This window comes from Henckelia pumila, unplaced genomic scaffold, assembly GCF_033568475.1.
Source record: "Henckelia pumila isolate YLH828 unplaced genomic scaffold, ASM3356847v2 CTG_80:::fragment_1, whole genome shotgun sequence".
NCBI classification, from domain to species: Eukaryota; Viridiplantae; Streptophyta; class Magnoliopsida; order Lamiales; family Gesneriaceae; genus Henckelia; species Henckelia pumila.
Window position 1 is genome coordinate 844,781 of NW_027331883.1, and position 24,472 is coordinate 869,252.

At 31.7% G+C, this 24,472-nt stretch overlaps 2 protein-coding genes across 2 annotated transcripts; one reads left to right on the forward strand and one right to left on the reverse strand.

Annotated features, from left to right (window-relative positions):
- LOC140873606 (mitochondrial import inner membrane translocase subunit Tim13) lies at positions 1-1,351 on the reverse strand. The gene is made up of 2 exons (XM_073276787.1): positions 1,115-1,351; positions 1-340 (listed from the first exon to the last, which is right to left on the reverse strand). The coding sequence occupies exons 1-2, from the start codon at positions 1,229-1,231 to the stop codon at positions 191-193; spliced, it is 267 nt and encodes an 88-aa protein (XP_073132888.1). The 5' UTR covers positions 1,232-1,351; the 3' UTR covers positions 1-190.
- A 10,245-nt stretch (positions 1,352-11,596) lies between these two features.
- LOC140873662 (B3 domain-containing protein Os03g0120900) lies at positions 11,597-16,265 on the forward strand. The gene is made up of 2 exons (XM_073276864.1): positions 11,597-14,197; positions 16,120-16,265. Exon 1 carries the CDS (start codon positions 12,271-12,273, stop codon positions 13,585-13,587), a length of 1,317 nt encoding a protein of 438 aa, XP_073132965.1. The 5' UTR covers positions 11,597-12,270; the 3' UTR covers positions 13,588-14,197; positions 16,120-16,265.
- Positions 16,266-24,472: the final 8,207 nt, after the last annotated feature.

A 24,472-nucleotide genomic window follows, 5' to 3' on the forward strand; every position in this document is an offset into this window, starting at 1 on the left:
TATAAGGGGCAGCCTGTCATTCGTAGGCCAGTGCCAATGTTTACTAGGTTACTGGGTTCCAAAACTCCCCCAGGTAGACAATGCAAAAAGTGTAGAAAAGTTCATTGAAAGAGAAAATCAAAATATGGTGGCTCATCTGGAATCTGCTGAACATCAAGTGCGCTTAACTTCTGTGATCGCCCCAGTACTATCAGCGAGATTGGTTAAAGAGGGCTCTGCTAACAATACCAGTGGCCTCCATATAGCGTTCCACACACCTGGAGATGCAACTGCCTTCACTACCACTGAGGCTACTACCGGGCTTAGTAATGCACTTCTCAAAGCACTTCCCTCGCACAGTCTGTGTGGCCATTAAGAAAATTTTATTGATAGGCTGGAAAAACGAGGTTGAACTGCCATACATACGATGCAGAAAAAAAAAAAAAACCCCTTGTATTGTATGTAAATTATTATCTCGTGATTTCACACACTGAATCCACATAACAATCAATTAAGAAATCATTTTGTTCATGGCGTTCGATACCAAAACGATCAATTGATGAAGTAACACACAACACATTACATGACGAGAATTACAAGGAAGGGATATGAGATAGTAAAAGTATGCCAAGATTTCGACATACATTTAATTCAAGCAAGCAGCCCACGAATGCTGAGAGGAACCAATTAGTGCTTCCCAAAGTTGAAGGAACTAGCAAGCCAAAAAGTTTAATATCTGGGACAATCATAGTACCAAGTACTTTGTGGTGCGATATAATATGATTAGACCTATTAGTTAACTTGCAAATTTTTACAGATATTAACGGTAAACACTGCATATGCTTGGACCTAGGTTTTTTTTTTTCTCAGTCCGTATTGCAAGGCTTTACACTACGACGTATAAAGAGAAATAGCAACATAACTTGAACCCAGCTGTTCAAACTTCAAACCTCTAACACAAGTCCATATGAAACCTAGTATCGTCCAAGCACGACAACTGCACCAACATAATCAGACGCATGCAATTCCACAATTTCTACTTTAATCGGATTTCCAGAGCAAGATATAGGTCGTTTCAATTTCTAATCAACAATCCTTCACTGATTGAATTACAGAGCAAGATAATGGTAGGTACCTCGAGAAATTCTTCGGCATAAGCCTGAGCCAGCTGAGTTTTAAGCTGATCCATCAAATCATCCGGCGATATTTTGGAAGATGATCCAATTGATGATGAAGAAGAGAAAGGGTCCATCTTTTCCGCTCGAGCTTCTTCCTCCCAATGTCAACACTGCACTTTGATAATTAGGGTTTTTGGGATGTTGAATTCGCCGCTGCCCCTTTCGCAAGTTTTCTATTTCCGTTGATTTATGTTATTGATCACAGGTTCTAATACTTACATTTGGATCACTGGTTTGGCCCATTAGATTTCAAATTCCAGCCCAAATCTAATGTACTCGAACTTAAATGGAATGTTTGGTTGGGGAACTTAACTAAGAGAAAATTTAAAATTTAAGTAAATCAAAATTATTTAAATTTTAAATATTGTAAAATAATTTCTATTGGTATAAACATTGAAATTTGATTCAACGTAAATCAGAGGGGATTTTTTTTTTTAAAAAAAATATATGGTTCCGTAAAAATCACATCTCGAATGGTTGACAAAGAAAAAAAAATAAAACTAGAAGTAATTTTTTTCAGTTGAGTTGATTTTTGGGGAAAATAAAAAAAAATTGTGAGGATCTCACACAGCTTACTAAAGTAACAATGTCAAATAAAAAAATTCACAAATATGAATGGTCGATAATAATAATATATAATTTATGGTGGGCACACATATGCCCACGCAAACACCTTTAATGCTATCATGGTTTAGGTATGTTAATCTCAACTGATGCGATTATCATAAAATGGATACTTGGGGGTGGGTAAATTTTCGGGCAAAAAGGTTGGCGAGTTCCTTATTGGTTCGGAGATGAAACCTGCACGCGGAAAAAACAAGAAAACTCATAAGTGGGGAGCCGGAATGGTTTTCGGCATCGCCACTCCGATGCTTAAGTCAAGTCAAGATGTATGGAGTGGGCTTATGGTATTTGAGAGAGTGAGTGTGTGCGAAAAATGATAATGATAAAATGAGAGATTCCGAAAAGGTTAAGGTAAAAATCTGCCTCTGTCGAGTGTTCGAGCCATGGTTTTTATACTCGTCAGCCCGGGTCCTCAATGATTATTAGGTATGGACTTACTGACAGCTTTTTAGGGTAATGGGATGGTTACCACGTGTGATTTAGACACCCTGTAATTTCAGGAAAGAGCCCACTCCGTTGGAACGTGGTTAGTAATGATTCGGTCTGTGATTTGAACCTGACATATTCTAAGTAGATGTGACTGTTTCCTGACCCTAAGAATAGAAGGGTCCCACCAGCTTTTCTTCCTTTTCTACCTTCTGAAGGTTTACTCCTAGATACCTGGCTCCCCTGCTTTTACTCGGGCTCCTTTCGATCTCCCGAGATCTCCAAAGCTTCCTGGGCCTCTAGGATGGCCCGGGTGCTTAAACCCTCCGAGTTATTCCATCATCCGAGGTAGGCCCCGGGTTCTCGCCACCCGGGATATCTTACTAGAATATCATCAACTAAAGTTTTATAATGTTTGTACATGTGTTTGGCACCAATCAATTAATAAGATTGTCGTAATGTTTATTTTGTGATACATATCTTCTACTCGAATATCTAATCATAAAAAAAATATTTTATGTTAGAAATATTAGTATATATGAATTAGATCGTCTTGTATGAAGATAAATATATGTAAAATCATATAAAAAAATCTTAAACGCAAACACATCGTAGATAAAATAGATAGATGGGGATATGTGCACAGGTGAAGGTGCCTAATAAATTTAAAAAAAAAAAAACAAGAATATATTTTGCCCCAATGTGAATGTGCAAGCGTGGTCCAGCGCCTACAAAGGGGCTAGACTAGCCCCAGTTTGCACCAAATGCCAGCCCAACTTTACCCATTGCACGATTCTTGTGTTTATCTCACCATTTCCTCTATTTCGTCCTAAACTATATATAGTTTTTCCACCACATAATAATTCAACTCCATGTATTCAACACCTTCTTCTTCTTAATTCTTCCTTCTTTTTTTTGGGACTTTACACCAGTTATTGTCCAAATATTGTGCAAGTTTAAATTTAAATCTCCGCATCGAGTAGTTAACATGAACAGGGAATGTTTATCATCACTAAAAAGAAAAAAAAAAGTGATTATTGATTTTTGGTTTAAAAAAATCAGTTATAGTTTAATCGACATCCGAAAATTAGCGGAATGCTGATTCTGCTTGTAGAAAAATTAGTAACGGTAAAATATTTAGCATTAGAAATTAGACAACTTGTTTATTAAACGCTTACCCACTTCTCTTTTTTAATTTGTTTTCAAACAATACGCACTTCTTCGTAATTTATAAATTAATTTAATTATCACTTATTTAAAATTAGATTAGAAATGGTTGCAAATACATTACCCTTATGCAAACACAGACCACAGTGATATATGAAATGTAGGATGTCTTTAATTTTTAATCTTTGGTAACTGGTAGGTTTTAATTTTACAATAAAATGTTGTACAAATGAAGGTTACACGGGAGATAGAAATCAATCCAAGATGTTCTTTATTTGGAAATTACATATAATATTATTAAGTTTAATTCTCATTAGTTTATGTGAAAACAAGCATATAAAAACTAATCAATTAACATGTTTATACTAAAATTAACTTAGTTATAAATAATTATGTTGACCAAATTTAGACATGTTGGGGATTTTTGTTTATGTATATATAATGACCAAAAAATATATTTTTAGCATATAATTAACTGGCTGATGTTTATTAGTATGCCAATTAGGTCTTGATTACTATTAATCAGCCAAATAAACAACGTGGTTATATATAATTGTATTATTAAGTACGACAAAAGAGCGTGGTGGCTCAAGGCAAGTTGCCTCTGTCCCTAGTTTTTGGAATCTCATACCTTCAATTTTTTAAAACATTAATAAATTATTATTTTTGGAACAAACAATAAATTATTGTTGATGTTTATAGAACTATCTCATCATAGTCAAGAAAGTGGTATTATAATTATTTACATGGTAATTATAGTTTTTAACAAAAATTGTATACGTCATATCTGAGGTCATCCATGATGATGTGTATATATATACAAGCCTTAACATGGATTAATTAAAATAATAATAACTCAAAAACATTATTAAGAGCTGTATTTGGTATTTTATCATAGTATATTACATTATATATTAAGCAGTCCTAATTTGGACAGATGTGCCACTCTTAATTTTTTAAAAAACATCGCACGTTTACCTACAGTTGAACAAATAAAATAAGTACAGGCTACAACCTGCAGGTGCTTAACTTTTAATTAATTAATAAATTATTGGTGATAATCCTTCCCCGAAAATAACAGCTAATATAAGAGGGTAAATGCCCTAGGAAAATGGCACGTGATCATGGATGATAATTCCACCTTTTCTAGTTGAATTTAATAATTATTGAAAATTTCAAATATCTTATCTTATACTATAAACTATATATAAATATTGAATAGAATATTAATTATCTGGTCTCTCGACATACCAGAATTTTTTTCTCCCAAATACCTCTTTATGATGATATTGTTATTTACAATAAAAGCAAAATTCAATAAAAGAAACTTTCGACATTAGTATTAAATAAAAAATTATTTTAACCTCATCATATCCGACGAAAAAATTCGTTATATATAAAATAATATTTTGATATTTTAATTTAATTTACGTGCGAAGAAATACTAGCATTCAAAATTTCTCCACACGAAGAGTAAAAACATCGAACGTCACATAGATAAATTATTTGATAAAATATCGGTGGGATTGGAAGTTATCTTAATATATTAAACTAATTTTTTAAACTTTTGGTGATGTCTTTTTATAATTGCTTTTCACATATTTTAAATTTAATATCTACAATTTTTTCGTAAATTTTACATAAAAAAATCAATATCAAGAATTTTAAGAACAAACTATACACAATACATATATAATGTCGTTACACACACAAAATATGTGCATAATAGCATAATAGCTAGCATGTATGGATCAAGAATAGTTTATAGCTAGTGGCTCTTACCATATTTATAGGCTACAAAATTCTAAAAACCTATGGCTTTGAGATTAAGCAAACCACACAGGTCAGGTTAAGTCATTATAATTGTAAAACCATACGAAATAACATGCAACCTTAAATTTGTGTGTCATGCAATATATTATTTAAGAATATTTATTAGATTAAATTAATTTTTAAAAAAGTTTCGATTTTAGTTATAATCCCAAACCAATGTGAACTTTCTTCTCAAGTAGTGTCTATCCATAGTGAGTCGTTAAATTCGACAGAAAATTTAACACGCTTAAAGAAATTAAAATAAAGTTCCCCCTCTCAGAGGATCAAGGCTTTCATAATCAAATGTATTGAGAACTTAGGATTAATAAGATTTAAATCGTTTTAATTGTGAGTAATATTTTTTTACAACTTAATTAACATAACTAATTAACTAAACACGAAATTTAAACTCAAGACACTAGGGAGGTCTTGGGGAGAGGAATTTATTTTGGTACCATATAACAAAAATTCACTAGCCAATTTTATTAACCTAGATTTTTTATTTTTATTTTTTTGAGTTCAGTGGTACTGAAGAAGGAAACAGAGAAGAAAATAGGCCAATATCATGAGGCTTTATCTACATATTTGTGGACCTAAAAAAGGAAATCAGTTTAAACCCCCCCTTTTTTTTTCCTCCCTTTGAGATCAGATTGTAAAATTATATATTAAAAAAAAAAGGAGGAAAAGTATAAGAAAGAATTAAAGTAAAGAATCCATTCAATAACCACGAGTAGCCGAGGTGGTAAAAAACCTTGCGTCTTCTTCGGACCGCCGGCCTCCTCTAACCGGAAACCGTAGCTAGCCGCTACATTGCGGTGCAAGTATTTTGAGTTTGCATAGTCATGTTGTATGTCTGTATAGTTGACGTATAGTCATGTTGTAAGTTGTAGTACAAATAAAAACCCGAAAATAATTAAGGTTGTGCTTGCATGGAAGTATTTCAAATTCATGGATTCAAATGTACTTTTGTTGTTTAGAGAAGTAACATCATAGACATCAAATCCACTTCTTTTATGTTTACTTAGTAATTCATGATAATTAATTAGGTTGTATTTTAAGTTCATCCAATAAAGTGTTCATTTGAAATCCATTTTAATTTATCTAACTAACATGTAAATAACTAAGTTATTAAGTTATGAATTTAAGATTTCTCTATGTTTAATTGTTAATACTAAAATAGTAATCAAAATCCATAAATTTGAAATATTTCCATCGAAGCGCAACTAAGTTCCTTGAGATCATTTATATATGTTTTAAACTAAAATTAACAATTACAGTCCATAGTCCCTACATTATGAAAACATTAATTCATTATTTATATATGTCCCATTAAAATGCATTTCATGATGGTTATACTATATACCATATGCGCAACAACAATATAAAATTGTACATATATAGGCCGGTATGACGATTTAATAAATAACACCTCATGCATGTTCTTCATATAAGGTATTTGTACTAATCGAATGCAAATATTCGACTTACAATCAAATTGATCATCACTTGATTGATTTGGTACAGGCCTTTTAAATACAGTAACATGGCATATGGTACTGGAGCAGGTTTTGTATGAGTATGACTGTACATGTTACAGCATATATATACGACTATCGGTCCAGCAATTTTTATCTCCGGAGAAATCATAAATCGCGCACCAAAAGATAGCAGCAGCAAGTTTAATGAAGAGTTCGGACGTAGATGCATGTAATATTATTACATAAATATCTTTCTAATATTTGAAAACACATATATTAATGGAAGAGCTATATATATATATATATATAAATTTGGAATGAATATATATATATATATATATATAATTAAAGAAAAGGGGTATTTTTTGGATATATTTCCACGTGTGGATGATGATTTCATGTAGAAGAAGGTATCCCTATCTGTGCAACCTGGGTAGGTATCCACCATCAATTGGGAATTTGGATTGAGTTGTGTGTAATTACGACGTTTCACATCCCACTTTCCTACATTTACATAAAATTATAATAATTATATAATAATTATTATTCTCGTCCTCCACCTTGTCCATTTCATCCAACCATAAATCTTCACTGCTAACTCTATGCATAAATGAATCTATTATTTCCACGTCACTGCTAAAATTTATCATTTAATATACATATACCAGTAGTGTACGAATAATTGGTTTTTTTTTTTAAAAAAAAATATTTTATGCATATGTTGTTATAATTTGTAATAATTATTATTTGGATCATAAATTAAATATGTAATTCGTTGAGACAATGCGTGAGTATTTGAGTTTTAGAAAGTGCATGTATGGCATATGAATTACGATAGTTAATTGTTACAAATTAAGAACTAACGCCTATCTTATTCAAAATCAAAAAGATTTCAATTGTAATAACTCTATATAATACTCAGAAATTTTCATGGTATATATCACAACTACTTATGTGGTAAAATCTTTATGTTTTTTTTTTTTCAAATTTAATATTGTACTGTCGTCGTGTTTCAGTTATCACATTTCATTTGGCCATTATGTAAATAAATGTCAGTAAATAATATCGTTGAGATCTAGTTAATTCTATTCTAGTTGCATATACACACATAAATTTATATGTACACACACAGAGGCGTGCTGTTTTTTACAAGTGTATCCTAATTAAAATTAAATATTAATTTACAGGAAATACTATATCTCTACTATTTTATAATAGTTGAACATGCTAGAAAAATCGTTTCTTGAGGACACCATCTTTTCTTTCCCATTTTACCCCTCTTTTCTCATTTTTTTTCACATGTAAGCTAACTATAAACTATCAACTCCCCCACTAAATATAATTTCTCTCATTTAAACTATAACTTCTCTCATAAAATTACATTGATTGTTATTGTGCACACGCATTCATTTTACTAGTTATATATAGAGTACGGACCAGATATTAGTAGCTAGGTTGATTAGGGTTCTGAATCCTGGTTTACATATTATTATTTTCACTGTATGCTATTGTAAAATTTTAAAAAAATACAAAGTAATTAAATACAGCTAGAGAGATCCATGCTAGTTAGTTAAACTTAATAGAATTCAATTCCAATTAATAATTGATGAATATTATTTAATTCCCAGAAACAAATATTTAGTGCATTTTTGGACCACAGAGATAGATCAGCAACATGCAGGGTATGTGGTTGGACGATTGTGCTGAGTTTTGAGGGGTCCAAATATTTGGCCATTAAATATTTTACTTTTAATATAAATATATGTTTTTTTTTTAAAAAAAATAATTAGGGACATAATGATTGAGTAAGGTTTAGGTGGGCGGAATCTAATCTATGTATCATTAGATGAAACTTGGGGATATCTTTTCCTTAGGCTGGGGAAAAATAAAGCCATTAATTATTTAATAACATTAAGTACAATTAGCTCATGTTGACGCTAATTAATATTCATTTTCATTATTCTGCTAGCTGCACAAGATTACGAACCATATTATACATCTATCTATATATATATAATATTTAAATTTAATGATATTTATATATCTCATTCAATGGATGAATATTTATTTATTATATATGTTATAAATAAGAAAGATATATAAGATAGGTAATAAATAGTACATGGTAACGGCCGTAGATATTGAAGAAGGTATGGGATAAAATTTGTCCAGCTTTTATATTTATATTTATAATATAATTAAATGATCTTCAAACTAGGGATTCTGGCCATATATCCTTTGGCGAATCTCTCCTTTGAAATTTCGTATAAAGCATAAGTGGCTTTATACAGTACGTACGTATATATAACATTAACTAAACACGACTTAATTTTGTGAGATAAATACTTGATCTATAAAAGTATATCATTTTTAATTCCAAAAATATGAATTATCTATAAATATGGATCAAGTGAGGAGACGCTAGTACCCTTAATTAAAAAGAATTAAACTTTTATACATAATTTTATTTTATATATAAAGTTCATTAAATTAAGATATATATTAAATTGCTCGCCTCACCTCTACAGATATCTTGGGTCCATCCCAAGTAGTAATTAAATCTATTTCTTTTTAATAAAAAAAAAGTGCAATAAAATAAAAATTTTGTCTCATTTTTGTTTATAAATGCGGAGAAACACGTACAGACATTTGATTTAAGGCAAGAGAAGTAAGGTATGAAGGGATATATATATATATATATATATATATATATATATATATATAAGAAACGAAATATCTCGATGCATGTCACACGTACTGTCCAAGTATTTAATTGAAAGCTAAAAGGCACGTATATGAATTTTGAGAATGACTTTATATATATATATATATCATAAAAAAATTTAAAATAATATCAGAAGGAAAAATATATATATTATTTTTAGTGGTAAATGACAAAATTAATTATGAACGGAGAGAGGGTAGGTGTCGAGAATTGGCCACCTCTATTAACTAATAATGCTGAAAATGGTCCATATAACACCCTAGCTAGCTACTCCACACACGAAAAATTAATGGAAAAGAAAAATTACAGAAATATAAATTTAAATATATATATATATATATATATATATATATATATATTTATTATATTATTTTCTATTATGTATGCATATGAACACACATAGGTGGTCCAGGAACACTGGGCTACATAGACTGTCCGCTCCTCTTAAGCATATATCAGCTATATATTCATTGGGGCGAAAGAAAAGAAAAGAAAATATATAACAATTCGAATGATAATCTCTATTTTTAATTTATTAATTAATCTCTATGTGTTTAATTTTCTTTTTAATCAAATACAATTGGATTTTACATTTTATATTCGATATAGATCGCTAGTAAAAAAATGTTTTTTCGTCTCGAAATGTTGTTAATTACTGGATGAAGAAAATAAGAAGAAGATGAAGAAGAAAGTCAATAAATAATCAATGTAATTAATTAACAAAGTACATGCACCATGTTTGCTAGTAATATAAAATAATTGGGATAGGCTTGTATTATGTGTTGTGGACAACATTTACTTATAATTAATTAAAGCCCAACCGAGGAGTTGATGAATGTGAAATAAGTATATATATACGTATTATATGATATAAGAAAGTACATAATTATATATATTAAGTAATTAATCTTATGTATAATAGGATAATAATAATAGAGCAAGCTAGTCCCAATCCCAAGTTGCCCAATAACAATTACCTCTTACTATTCAAAAACAGCTGGCTAATTAACTGCCCCCAACTCTTTCCCTTCCCTTACATGAACATTTGAACTCACAACTCTAAATTTGCAGTACTTTCCTTTTTCTGTTGATTTAAACTACCTCATATTCAATCACAATTATTGTAATGATCTTATTCATCTCTTAAAGTGCATTCAAGGGCTTGCTTAATTATGAAAATTACAGCCTTTTCCAAATATTTTTTTTATTGAATTTGTTTTTTTTTTATAAAAAAAACACCTTCATCTTATCAAACTAATTACTACATGGTTTTACTATATATTTATATTGTAATAGCAATTTTATTTTATCTGTATCTCCTAAGTCCTACCATTTTAATTTTAAAAATTAATAACTTATATTTAATTTTTTTTTAAAAAATACTTTGTTGTTTAGCTTTTTGCAGAACACACATCGCGTGTACCACATTCCACTAGTGTGTATATATATAAACCTGGAATTTGAACTGCATGTAAAACTACCAACATCCTATCATGTAGTTATATGCCATTTAATAATGAAGATTAGTTGCGGGTTTAAATTCAATTTAAAACCCCCTCAATTCCACTAGGTGTACTTTTAACAAAAACAGAGGAAGATATGCACATAAAAGCAAAGAGTTTATACTTTATAGAAATATTTTAAGAAGAATAGTTAATTTTCATGCATTAATTAAAAAAATACATATAAAAACCACATACGACAATGAATTATTTTTGTAAGAATCCTACAATTACAGTAATTGATATTCTAGGTTAATTTGTGCTATCTTCCGATTACTCGGAATCTGTTACGAAATGTCTCACATCGGATATGATATATATTAACCCAATGAAGTCGATATTATACGACCTAGCGGATAAATTTTTTGAGATAAAACACCTCCTGGTTTATAACCTAACCGTTCGAATCTTAGCGATATATCATTCATGTATATATATATATATATGTATGTATAGTTGAACAGTAATAGCGTAATACTAGCAGCCACCCAGGCTAATTGACAAGGACGAGCTCACATGAACCCAACCAGATAATTAATGGCCCCCCACCACCCATAATTTCCATTCCCCTAGAGCTTCCTTTCTCTACGTATAAAGTCTTTTTCTCACACTCTCTCTCTCTCTCTCTCACACACACACACACACACACACACATTGATAGCGAAGAAGGAGAATCGGAGCTTGGTGGAATAAATTCAAGGAAAATGGCCTAACTTGAGAAACTTCCTCACACTTTGAAAAAAATTAAAGCCCACATATATATTATATTTTATTTATATTTATTATTATATTTTATATCATATATATTGTATTCGTATTAATATCTAGCTAGCTAGCAACTTATAATGATACATGACGATGATGATTTCTCTCCTCTGATATATATTTCTTTTCTTTTTTTATGGGATGGATCGGAGGTCAACAACTAGAGAAGAAATTAAAATTTTGAGATATTGATTATAATTAGCTGCGCGCATCTTGTCTTTGTTTTCAAATATTTCTTTTTTAGACTCCATGGGGATATATAATATCATCATCATGTGTTTTCGGGAGGTCAAAGAAGAAGCCACCGACCCTTTTTCCCGTTCGTCTTATTGAGTTTTATTTTTAAAGATTGGTTTTTTTTTTTTCTTTTTCCCCAGCCCTAGAGAATATATAAAGAGGTTGTTATTTTTGTATCCAGATTTCGAATTTTGCAGTTTCTTGGTGTGTTCCACTGATACTCCAGAAAGAAAGAAAGAAAGAAAAAAAGTAGATTTGGGTTTGTTGGTCGGGGTTTCCATCTTCCAAATTTTTTCCATTATTCCTTTTTTTTTTTTTTTTTTTTTTTCTGTGTCTGAAACTCCGGAGCAGATCTGTCAGAGTTTCAGTTAAGAATCATGAATTTCATGTCAGGGTTTTCTGAAGAGCATCAAATAACGGGGTCGTCTAGAGGTATGCCTTCTTCATCTTCGTCTTCGAATACTCACCACCATTTCACCTACCACCACCACCACCAACACCAACACCAAGACGGCGGAGTTGGAGTTGGAGTTGGAGCTGGAGCTGGGCAACACTCCATTAATGGGGAGGATGGTGGCGCAGTACTAGTACTAGATCAAGATCATCAGATGAACAACAGTAGTACTAGTGGGGCGGCGGCGATGGTGATGGAGAGAGAGCACATGTTCGACAAGGTGGTGACTCCGAGCGACGTGGGGAAGCTGAATCGGCTGGTGATACCGAAGCAGCACGCGGAGAAGTACTTCCCGCTGGATTCTTCCACCAACGAGAAGGGACTTCTGTTGAATTTCGAGGACAGGAATGGGAAGCCGTGGAGGTTCCGGTACTCGTACTGGAACAGCAGCCAGAGCTACGTGATGACCAAAGGCTGGAGCCGTTTCGTCAAGGAGAAGAAGCTGGACGCCGGGGATATCGTCTCGTTCCAGAGAGGAATGGGTGAATTGGGAAAGGATCGCCTCTTCATAGATTGGAGGCGCCGCCCCGATGCACCCGATCACAGCTTCCCCTCTCCCATCATCCCAATCGCACACCAATTCTCTTTCCACAGGTCTATTCATCCATGGAATCCCCTCTTTATGCAGCAGCCACCACCACCGTCCAGAGAATATTCCCACACCTTCTTACAACCAAACGCCTCCATGCCACCACCACACATTCATCATCACTATCCTCATCATTACGCCGCCCAATCCGGACAAACTACCCCTTTTTCCTACAACAACACTGTCGTCAATGGAAACCCTTGTCCTCCTGGCTCCATACTGTATCTCAGATCAGCTCCAGGAGCAGCAGCAGGAGGAGGAGGAGGAGGAGGAGGAGGAACAGCAGCTGCTGGAGTTGGCCTTTTTGCCCCACAACAGGTGGGAATGATGCAAACCCAAAGGAGAAGTAGTGGGGTTGAGCATCATCAGATGGTATTTGAATCGGTTCCGGTGGTCCAAGGCAAGGCTGCAGCAAAGAGACTGAGGCTTTTCGGCGTGAACATGGATTGTCCCGTCTCAGATTCAGATGAATGTGATATGTTGTCCCATTCAACAGCGCCAGTACTCGAGCCGTTAACGCATCCTCCTCCCTTCGATTCTTCTTCTTCGTCGTCTCCACCGATACCGTCTCTCCTCCAGTTAAGGCCTTACAGCCACAATAATCATGAAGACAAGGGAAAGGGTTCCATGTCTCTCGACTTGGACATCTAATCTATAGCTCATTCGTTTAGAAGTTGAGGTAATTCATGATCATGTATCAAACACCACTTGTATCAGGCCACCTTATGATTCATATATATATATATATAGCATATTGACTTTTGAGTACAATGTGTATAATCAATGGGAGAATGGTATATAGATACATGACAGATACATTCCCATTATTTCATGCTATGAATTATATTGCGAGCCTGATATATATGAATAATACTCACATGTATCCACTCCATAGTTGATTGCCCTTGTGCCAGAAACTTTTTATCCATATATAATATGTAAACATATATAGCATTATTCTGCTTCTTGAATTGGCCATTCACAATCAACGATGGCTTCTCTCTTTTCAGGTAATATATTTAGCAGCAATCAATCTAATTCTGAACTGACTTTGTTTGACTTGTTTTTGCCCTCCAGCTGAACTTCTTGATCAGAAGACAACATTGAAAATAAATGTGTATATACATATATATCTATGTATGTATGTATATATGTTTGTTGTTATTACCTTTGGCATAGGTTGTTGTTCTTGTCGCTGCTTTGATGGGCACAGCAGGCCTTCTCAAGGTACTGCACCAGTGATGTTGCAGAGCTTTAAAAGGTATAACTTCTATCTTTATTTACTTTGCATAGTTTATCATTAATTCTTGTAAGCTTCTTTTCTTGTGTTCACTTTACTTTCTCTTCCTTTTTTTTTTTAACAAATTGGTATGGGTCCATTTCTAAAATAATCTTCATTTCACCAAATCTATCTTCTTTCTGTTTTAAACTAAGATCCAATATTAGGCTTAGCTGGAAAAAAAAGAAAAATCATTTTATCTATAGTTAAGTGTACCAAGGAGCAGATTTTTATATGCAAAATTTTTTTTGAAGTACAGTTGATGCATGCCACTGCAAGAATATTGTGGGTGAAAATATGATTGAGCTAGAAAGATGATCTGATCATATATATAGCTTTCTATGTTATGATTTGAGTCACAAAGATTTAAAATTCTTCATTTACTTCTGTCAATTTTTTTTCTTCTTTTTCGACCTTCGATATACATTTGAAATATGGAAAGAACGAATTATTCCGGATTTTATTTTCAAATGGTTTTGTATAAAATCCATTGCTGAATCCACTTTCACGATATGCGTCCCTTCGGTAATATTGTTGCCTCTATGTGGAATAATAATGATTTCCCATCTAAATTTTATTTATCTATGTGGAATAATGATTATTTCCCATTACTCCATACTTCTGTCAAAATTTGAGGCGTTTTTAGTTTCACTAATCATCACATGCATTAAGATTATATATAAGCAGCCTGTTGTCCAATCCGTCTTAGCCATAAAACATGCATGCATGTGTTAGTGGTTAAGAAAATGTAACAGAAGCTTTACAAGTCTCATCAAATTGTTGCAATAAAATCTCCTCATTGATATGCATATATAATTTATTTAAGTTATTCAGTTTGTTTCAGTTATAAGCTTAGCGGTACGTGAATCTTAGAGAAGCTTTACAAGACGTCGATTTGATTGCATGCTTAAACATGTAGTAATATGCACTGGTTTGTCTGAAAATTGAGAGTTTTAATGCAAGATCGAGTAATGCAAAATACTTATTAGAACATTACAATGTTTTGAGTCTAGCTTCTGAATTTGACAATATAGATAGGTTTAGAAGTAAACATGAGTAGGAAGGCATCATGCATCTAATGCATGGAGATGCACGGCGAGTGACCGTTAAACTTCACTCTAGCAAGTTTGTGAGAAAATTTTGAAATTTTTTATATCAATGCTGCGGATCAGTCAATAATTTCAAAACCTCGAATCGAATAAGTGCTAGTGAATTGCTCATTTTACATAATTTCACCTCGCGAATTTCTTATATTTCCCATCTCTCCCGTGTTTCGTAGCAGCAAGACACATGTTTTCGAGCTACATACATTAGTTCGACGATCAGCAACGAGCATTAATGATCTAAAGGTGTAGTCATTGTTCCTAGTGAATTAAAGTGATCACAAGGGCAATGGAAGCATGCAGATGTGTACATCAAGCAGAAATGCCCTAGTTTTAGGCATGAGTTGATGAGTAATGCACACCTTTAATTACTGAGAATGCTCACACAATATTCACATTACAGAAACCAATTCCCTCCTAATTGCATGCACTCCAAATTATAAAGGATCTATAACTTCATTGATTCAGTAGAGCTAGCACACTCAATGATTTTACGTGGGCGAGGCGAAACTAAAACTTCAAAAATTTAGAGGCACACATGCAAAATCATATTTTCAGGTGTATTTGATTGATGCATAAAATAAAGTTTATGAGAAAATTCAAGATATATAGGAGAAGTGACGTTCCTATATGTTTGCCTTCTTTGGCCCTTTACCACATGGATTGATTAATTTGTTACAGTATCTTTGTTACAGCTATAACCAATTCATGCATTAAAGAAATTAATTGATCCAATAAATTTAAATTACTGTTATTTAATTTTCAGCTTATAATGTTTATTATTAATCGTTTTTTATATAGGACTTCAGTGAACTCTTTTTGACGCTGATCCATCCCTTCGATCCATTGATCAGTCAAGGACAAATTGATGAAGTGAGAAAAGATTAAGGTACGATAGTTTCGACCTTTATATGTTTGGCAGAAAACTTAAGAGTATTTAAAGTCAAATTAAGGGGGAAACATTAATATATATATATATATATATATATATATATAATATTGTTGAAATTTTGATCAATTTTGTGAATCTCTTCACAATGTTAAATGGTCAAATATGTATGTAGAAAATATGGTTTAAATATTATAGCTTGTAATTGCCTTCTTGACTTTAGCTCTATACTTTCATGCCGTTTGCATGTGGTCCCTTTAATTTCTGGGATGTTCTCTTGTAAATCTTTTGAAAACTTGAAAATTAAGCCAATATAATTGACATATTCAATAATACATTAATGATTATATATCAATAATATCAAAATATTATATTATATTATATTAAATTAGGCCATTAACTTCCGCATTTGATGATTTAGTGACCAATAAACGACCCATCTTCTTCCAAACTTGCCATTAAAAGCATCCAAGTTGCGTGAACGTATTTAATTATATTAAATAAATACTATGGTATGCTTAATTATAGTATCATTTACAAAGTGTTTTTTTTTTTAATTTAACTATATTCATGTGTGTATGCGTTTGTGAAAATCAACAGTTTTTTAGAGATTTTTTTGTTTTTGAAAAAAAGAAGAAGAAGAAGAAGAATATATACGAGGAAGAAGCACATACCATTGATTAATATTTACACGATTATGCTTTGCTATTTATATTGCTGAAGTTAATTAGTATTACATTCGAAAGCTTTAGTTTTTGCTCGTTAATTGGCCGGTTCGAACAAAATTTGTAGTTGAATGGAACAAGATTAACGCATGCATGTCATTGTGATTTAGTCCTGTGTTTATTATTTTTGGCATATATATATATACATATATATATATTTATTTATTAGCTTCTAATTGTACAATATATGATGAAGAAGCACATAACATTGAGCTAAAATTAACGCAAGTATTTGGTTTAAATCTTTATATTTTGCATAAAGAATTGAGTGATCATAATTAAAATTTTCATGTAATAGAACGTAAATTTGGAATTGGTATTGTGATATGTGTGTGTGTGTGTGTGAATATATAACGATTAAAGGTGTAATACTTTAGATCTTCTGTTATTGAATTATGGGAATCAGTAAAAAAAATTGACTTTATTTTGTCAGATATATGTGAACATGAGGAAAAAAAATTTGCAGAGTTAGAATGAAAAATGACGATAGTAGTATATAAAATTTTCGGAGTGTCAGAAAATTGTGCTGATTTGTGCACATGGTTATATATATAATTTATAGAAATTAATCAAAATGAGTGTAGGAAAATGAGTTTTAAATACTTAAATCCTATTCGTGATAAATAAAAAGAAAAAGAAAAGGAAAAGGAAAAGGAAAAAGAAAAGGAAAATGATTAAAAAAATCCCCAAAGCATGAAAATTTTAAATTGTGCCGGTGTTTGACCTTTTAACTCATCACATTTTCTTCTATTAAAAATAAATAAATAAATGTGGCTATGCTGGAAATTTAAATATTAGTATGTTTTGACGATTAAAACTAGTTAATAAATAGGTCTCTTGAATCTTGATGGTTGGTTATTTGTACGGACGTTGATATTTTACTATATATTTGAGAAGAATTTCTGGAACAATTATTTTCATCTTTTGGGAATTTGTGTGGTTTGCAACTTTGCATCTTTCAAATCACAAAAGGAACATATAATATTAAGATTATAAATTATAATAATCGTGAAATTCAAGGTACCCGTCGATGATCTAGTAGATTAGCTAGGCCATTAACCGATCATGGAGCTATATATCATAAAGTAATTATCATTATCATTGTTACAATAAAATATATAGATATATATTAATGATTTTAAGTAGAGACGCCATTCATTTGACTATATATAGCGATTTACGTATTCGAGTCTAAATTTTTTGCAACATTTTTTGTAAAATTAACCCTGATATCATTTCACAAAATTTTTTGTCAATTTCTAATTATGTATATAATAATATAATACTACTTTATATCAAGTTTAATGAGTTATAACTTCTTTTCTTTTTTTTTAAGAAACGAGTTATAACTTTTAAAACTTCTCGTAATGAATACGCGTGATAAATATTTGTTGGTGATATATATTGCATTGCCACACAAATTATAATTCAAAATGTTCAGCAGATTTCTAGCTACTGTGTGTGATTAAATTCATCCACAAGTTCTAATAATTAATTAGCTAGCTTGATTTATATCCACTTACATATACGAACGAAAGGTTGTACACGTACGTGCTAATACAATTACAAAATTGAGAATGAAACAAAAAACAAGTTACATCTGGATGGATTGATTTGAAGCTACGGATTTCAAATTCATAAAAACAAATTAATTGGTGTATGTTGTAAAATCCACACGACGACAATGAATTTTTTTAAACACCGATATTTATTTGGTTAGATCTTGAAATTCACCCTAATATAAACTCATTCCAAATCCGCAATTAATTCAAATGTCTCTTAAATCCAAATTCTTTCACGCATCTACATGCTACCTACATCAAAAAGATTAGTTAATTACTCTAATTTTCATTAACCTTATGATAACTAAATATTCAATCATCCATTCATGTTAATTCTTACTACAAATTGCTCAAATTTTCAGGGATATCACATGTTATCAGAGCTTTAGATTGTACCAGAAAAAGAAGAGGGCCACGAACTTAATTGTATCAGTAGCTCAGCTATAAATTAAATTTCACCGCTTAGGATATGAAACTAATATTCAAAAAAATTACACACATAATTATGTACCTTATTATAAAATATAATAATATTAAAAAAAAAAAACAAAAGAAAGAAGCTAGCAAGTAGCTACGATTCCAATGAAACCCCAGTAGCTTTATGATATATCATTGGTTGGAGTGTTATAAGAATAGCATAATCTATCTACGTTGTAGAGTTCGTAGGTTTCTTTATTTTGGTGACTTAAATAGTTAGGAAAGAAGCCAGCTAAAAGTCTGTACAAATTCAGTGTAAAAATACTCTATAGATATTTAGGATAGGGAGAGGTGCCTAAAGTGAATGGGGCAGCGTTGAAATCTGAATGCTCTATTTTACAGTTTGGTTTTTAGCAGACAAACCTAACGGAAACCATTCACCAATCCCCAAGCTCTCTTTGTCTTTAATTTGTTAGCTTCACTGCATGCCAGCTCACCACTATTTTTTTTTTCAAAAAAAAATATATATATAATTTTCGTCGATTTTGGTTCTCTATGCCATCAAAATTTGGAAAAATAAACACACGGGACGAAAAAAAAAAAATTAATTACAACACTGAAAACGACGAAACGATTTTGATAATAATAAATAATAAAGGTAGATAGATATATGATAATAATAAATTAATACAATATTTATAATATATAGTAGGGCTATGAAAACAACTTAACCTTACATCCAGCCAGATTGTTCATTATGAAGCTACAAAACACTTTATATCATGCCTAGCTATCGCCTAGCCCACTACATAAATATGGTTCCATTAATTTCCACTTGATGACACTTGGCAGTTATGTGTGCTTTATTTGAAATTTGGTCCCATCTGGAATATAATATATACACACCACACCCATGTGTTATTATTACTACTAAAAATAAGGGACGAATTATTAGTGAAAGTTTATTAAATGCCCATGTTTCACTTCCAACGATTTTGCTTGTTTAAATTAGTATTTGTGATAGCCGCGTAATTATGAAGGGCTACATATGGGGCCTCGTTCTGGATTTGTGTTGATGCTATAATAATTATATAATATTTATATTCATGATATATTATAAAAGTTTTGTTTAGTTAAGATATATATATATATATATGTCGACCCTTGATTTCTTTAAATGGCATACATTCTAGCCATACTAGCTAGTCATTGATAATTACCTAGCAAGGTGTTTTTTTTTTCCCAACAAGTTTATCTGTCAACCTTTATAGTTTTTGAACTATATTATTTGAAGTTGAATTAGTAACTCAGACTAAAATATGTCCAATATCAATTATACTATTTTTTTTTCGTTCTCAATTATATATATAGATCTTTTTTTCTTTTGTGATTGTCTCAAATATATAGTTCAGTTTCTATATTTAATAGAATTTATTTCTTAACTTGTTTATTTAATACTATACTCATATCAACCGAGTATTAATCTTGAAAAATGTATATACAACATTCGGTTTCGCTTCCATTAGAGATGGAGTTTGTTCTTAATTATATTACATATTTTAGGAGTTTAATATGAAAAAAGCTACGCAACCGATCAATCATACGATCGACTTAAATTCCCGTAGAAAAATAAAAAAACTAAACGACTCATCAGGAAGATTATTTTTACGTAAAATATAATTAATGGCCTTAATACCCAATTTATTACATGGCTGTTGTTTCATTGTTTGTTACAATTATCATCTCATCATAATTCCTTGAGTGTGAAGGATCGGATCATATATATATATAAATATATGAATCATTGTTGTTGGGTCTCAATCTTACATAACTCAAACATGAAGCTGTTTCAGCTATCAAATACTCCATATTGTTTTTTAAAAAAAGACACTTCAACTTGTGAAACCGAAAATTGGCTATTAATTTAGGTGCATACATACATGATACACTTGCCACACTTCACTACAAATACATACAAATCTGTATAGAAAAAAAAAAAAAAAGCCCTGCAGGCACCACATCTTGGGGCCTAACTAATATTCTAGCAGGCCCCTCCCTTCTCATCACTGGCCTGTCCATGAAATCTGCAATCACTTGAATTTCTCACAAAATGTGGCAATAAAAAAATTTGTTCTCCTTCAGTCCCGCTCATTGCTACTACATTTTCTTTTTCATCTGTTCTAAATATCATAAACTATTAACTATCTGTAATTTATTTTATTCTATTACAATCTTCATCTAGTAAATGTAAAATGAGAAATCGTTTATCTAATTTACGTTTCCCAAACGCTTTCTTAATCCGTTTGGAAACACACACTAAACGCACACTTGACTATATTAATGAGACGGAAGGAGTATATGGGTAGATTTCAACCTAGCATATGGGTATTACCCCAATGATAGATCTAATGTCGCATGATTTGTCACGTCAACAATATATAATTAAATACGCCTATGTGTAAAAATAAGAACCATTGGATGCATGATTTGAATATTACTCATATGCTAGGATCTCATCTACCGAGTATAAGATAATAAATTGAAACACAATTAATTGAAATCAAAACATTTATGACAAAAAAACTAAAGGCGAGTTAAAGGATGGAGTGATTGAGCTAGGGGTGCATTGAATCTATACATGCACCAAGGAGAAAATTAAACTTTATAATGTGGTCCATGCAAATGGGATTCCCTAGCTATATTGTGTTATAATTAGTACAGTTATTGCATGCGTTGGGAAAAAAGTTCGGAACAGAAAATTCAATTTTTCTTTTTTTTAAAAAATAACTATACCCCTTTTTCTTTTCTTTTTATTATTAGATTAGATTAATTACGGCCTATATATCACCTACGCAATATCTCTTAGGCCTGTACATAACCTATAAGACCATTTGTGTGTGTGTATTTATATAGACACACTTGGAAGATTTTTATCACAAAAAAGAAATTAGTAAATCTAAAAAAAAACATTCTAAATAAGGAAGATAATTATGGATTGTCACGTTATTTTGTATGTGACAGCTGGGCTACTTTTATGTATATATGAATACAGATAGAGGCGTATGAGTGTAGGAAATGTGAGTGTGTGGGAACAATATTGCATTTAACAATGATGAGAGAGCTATATATGAGATATGGCATCAGATCCGAGAATTAAAAAAAAAGCATTAAGGTAGCAAATAATAATCAAGTCCAATTGTGTAGGTGAAATAGGTGAAAGCAACCACTCACTGCCGGATTTGCACATCCTTCCATAACAGCCGTAAAACTTTTTTACAATTTTATATAAAAAAATAATTAATATATCTAGGGACCAAATCCAATTGGGACCGGATCCTCTAATATCCAAGGAAAATAGTACCTCGCTTCTAAGGGGTGTCTAAATTGGTTTAGTAGATGAACTTTTGGTCAGAAGTCAGGAGTTCGATTCTCTCTGTCAACACCTTCTTGAACTAGCCTGTCAAACATGGCTTGTCCAGTGTGGTTTATCTGACTAGCCTAGTTTGCAGGCTACTGCGTTAGTCCGAGAATTTACCCAGAAGACATCGAAAGATAGCAGCTGCGGGTTCCGACGTCACAAAAAAAAAAACAGTGCCCCGTGTAGTTTTGTTATTTTGTTTTTGTTAGAATTGAGATGTTTGAAAATGTTCACGCGAACATCTCAATTGAAAAAGATAAAATAAAAAATAAAAATTGCAACAAAACGATGTCGTTTCGCTGCACAGTATAGGGTGCTGTTTTTTTTGGACAACAGAGGATCCAGGTCCAATTAGGACTTGGATCAGGTTTAGGGTCTAATTTTATAAGCTAGCTAGGCTAAGGACATTGAATGTTTTGATTTCCGGCCAACGGATTTGGAGTTATACTTGTATATATATGTGGCTTAATTTGTATATGATATTTGTATTGTATCATCATAACATATAATGTTATATATGATATATATATAGATGGCTTAAAAGTACATGCATATATATCATATATGAGGCATCGGATGGCATGCAAAGCAGCTTTCTCATCCACAGTTAATGCCGATAGAGCTAAAGATATTATCAACTTTACACACTTCTTCTTCTCCTCGCCCATCCCTTTTCTTTGCCTTTTTCGTCTCCTACTCACACTAGCTTCTCATTCAAATGCTGCTCCTTCATTCTTATTTTTACACTTTATAGTATATATATATATATATACATATCATGTAAATCATACCATATATTGTTTAATTCAAAATTATATAGAGGTCCCCCAGGAGGGGAGGGGGGGCTAGGGTGGGGTAAAAGGATAAGGACAAGAGTAGTTCTCACATATTTGTCTTTGTTTGTGAATACTACTACTGCTGCTGCAATAGCATGGGCTTCCTGCCTCGTACATCCCAACACATACTGTCCCATTGTTCTTTTTATTTGGGAATTCTTTTTTTTTTTTTTTAAAAGATTAATGCTTTTTCTTAGTCCCAAATAGCATTAAAAAAAGTTGGTTGATTTGTTAAATAAATTGTGTTATTTGGTACAAATTTTGCCATCTATACAGATCCACAGATATGGTGCATGTTACGGACCAAATTAGACTTTGACAATGTTTGTGGCGGAGGGCCTTTGGAGTCGTCCGAGAATGGTTGTCTCAATCTGTCCTTGTGTATAAAAAAAAAGTTAAGCGGTATTCTAATTTTAAACAGGAAAGTTCAAATTAATTAATTAATTTTAAACTATGCCCACAAAAAATCGATAACGCATACATTTTTATAAAATTAAAAATACTGATTTGTGCTGATAAAGTAAAATAACTGATGACAAATATCTCGACATTATATTTTACAAAATTAAAAATCTGAGTTAGGAACTGAAATTGCGGGACTATATTAAATGGATTGGGCCGGATTAAAGGCCATGGGCATCTTTTGTTTATCGCCAAAATTGGCCCCTTAGAGTTGGATTGGTCTTATCTTGGGCATTGGTCTTGGGTTTCACTTTGGGCCTTGGTAGGTGACAGTCCGGTCTATCAATAGTCAACAACTCCAAATCCAATTACTTTGTTCTTTTATTTTACATTGCAGTTATATATCTTTCTCTAGTACTTAAAAACTTTTAAAATTACAAATTTACGCGATACCGGAATTAATCTCAACATGGTTGTTATGCGTTTATTTTACTTTTAAATACAACAAGTCTTATTCATTCATAGGCACATTTGGTACGAATGATAGATTCAACATCTTTACGCAATTATGGGAAAATAGTCAATTTATTTTTCTAAGTTCTTATGTTTTCTTGTTTGAATTTGCTCATCTCATTAACAAAGTTGTATTTTACTTTAGTAACTTTTTGTTTTATTTATTTTTTGGTTGGTTTTTTCGTCCGGTTTTGCAGGAGTGCATGTCAGAATTTTATATTATTGTTCCATCAACGCTTCGATGAAATGCAATTAAACGCCAACAAAACGCAAAATCACAGTACTAAATCTCACAACTTTGACATAACGTGACAAAAAAAACAAACAAACATGACAACTTAGATATTGACTAGCTAAATTGTGTATGCTGATCATATGAAATATATAAGAAA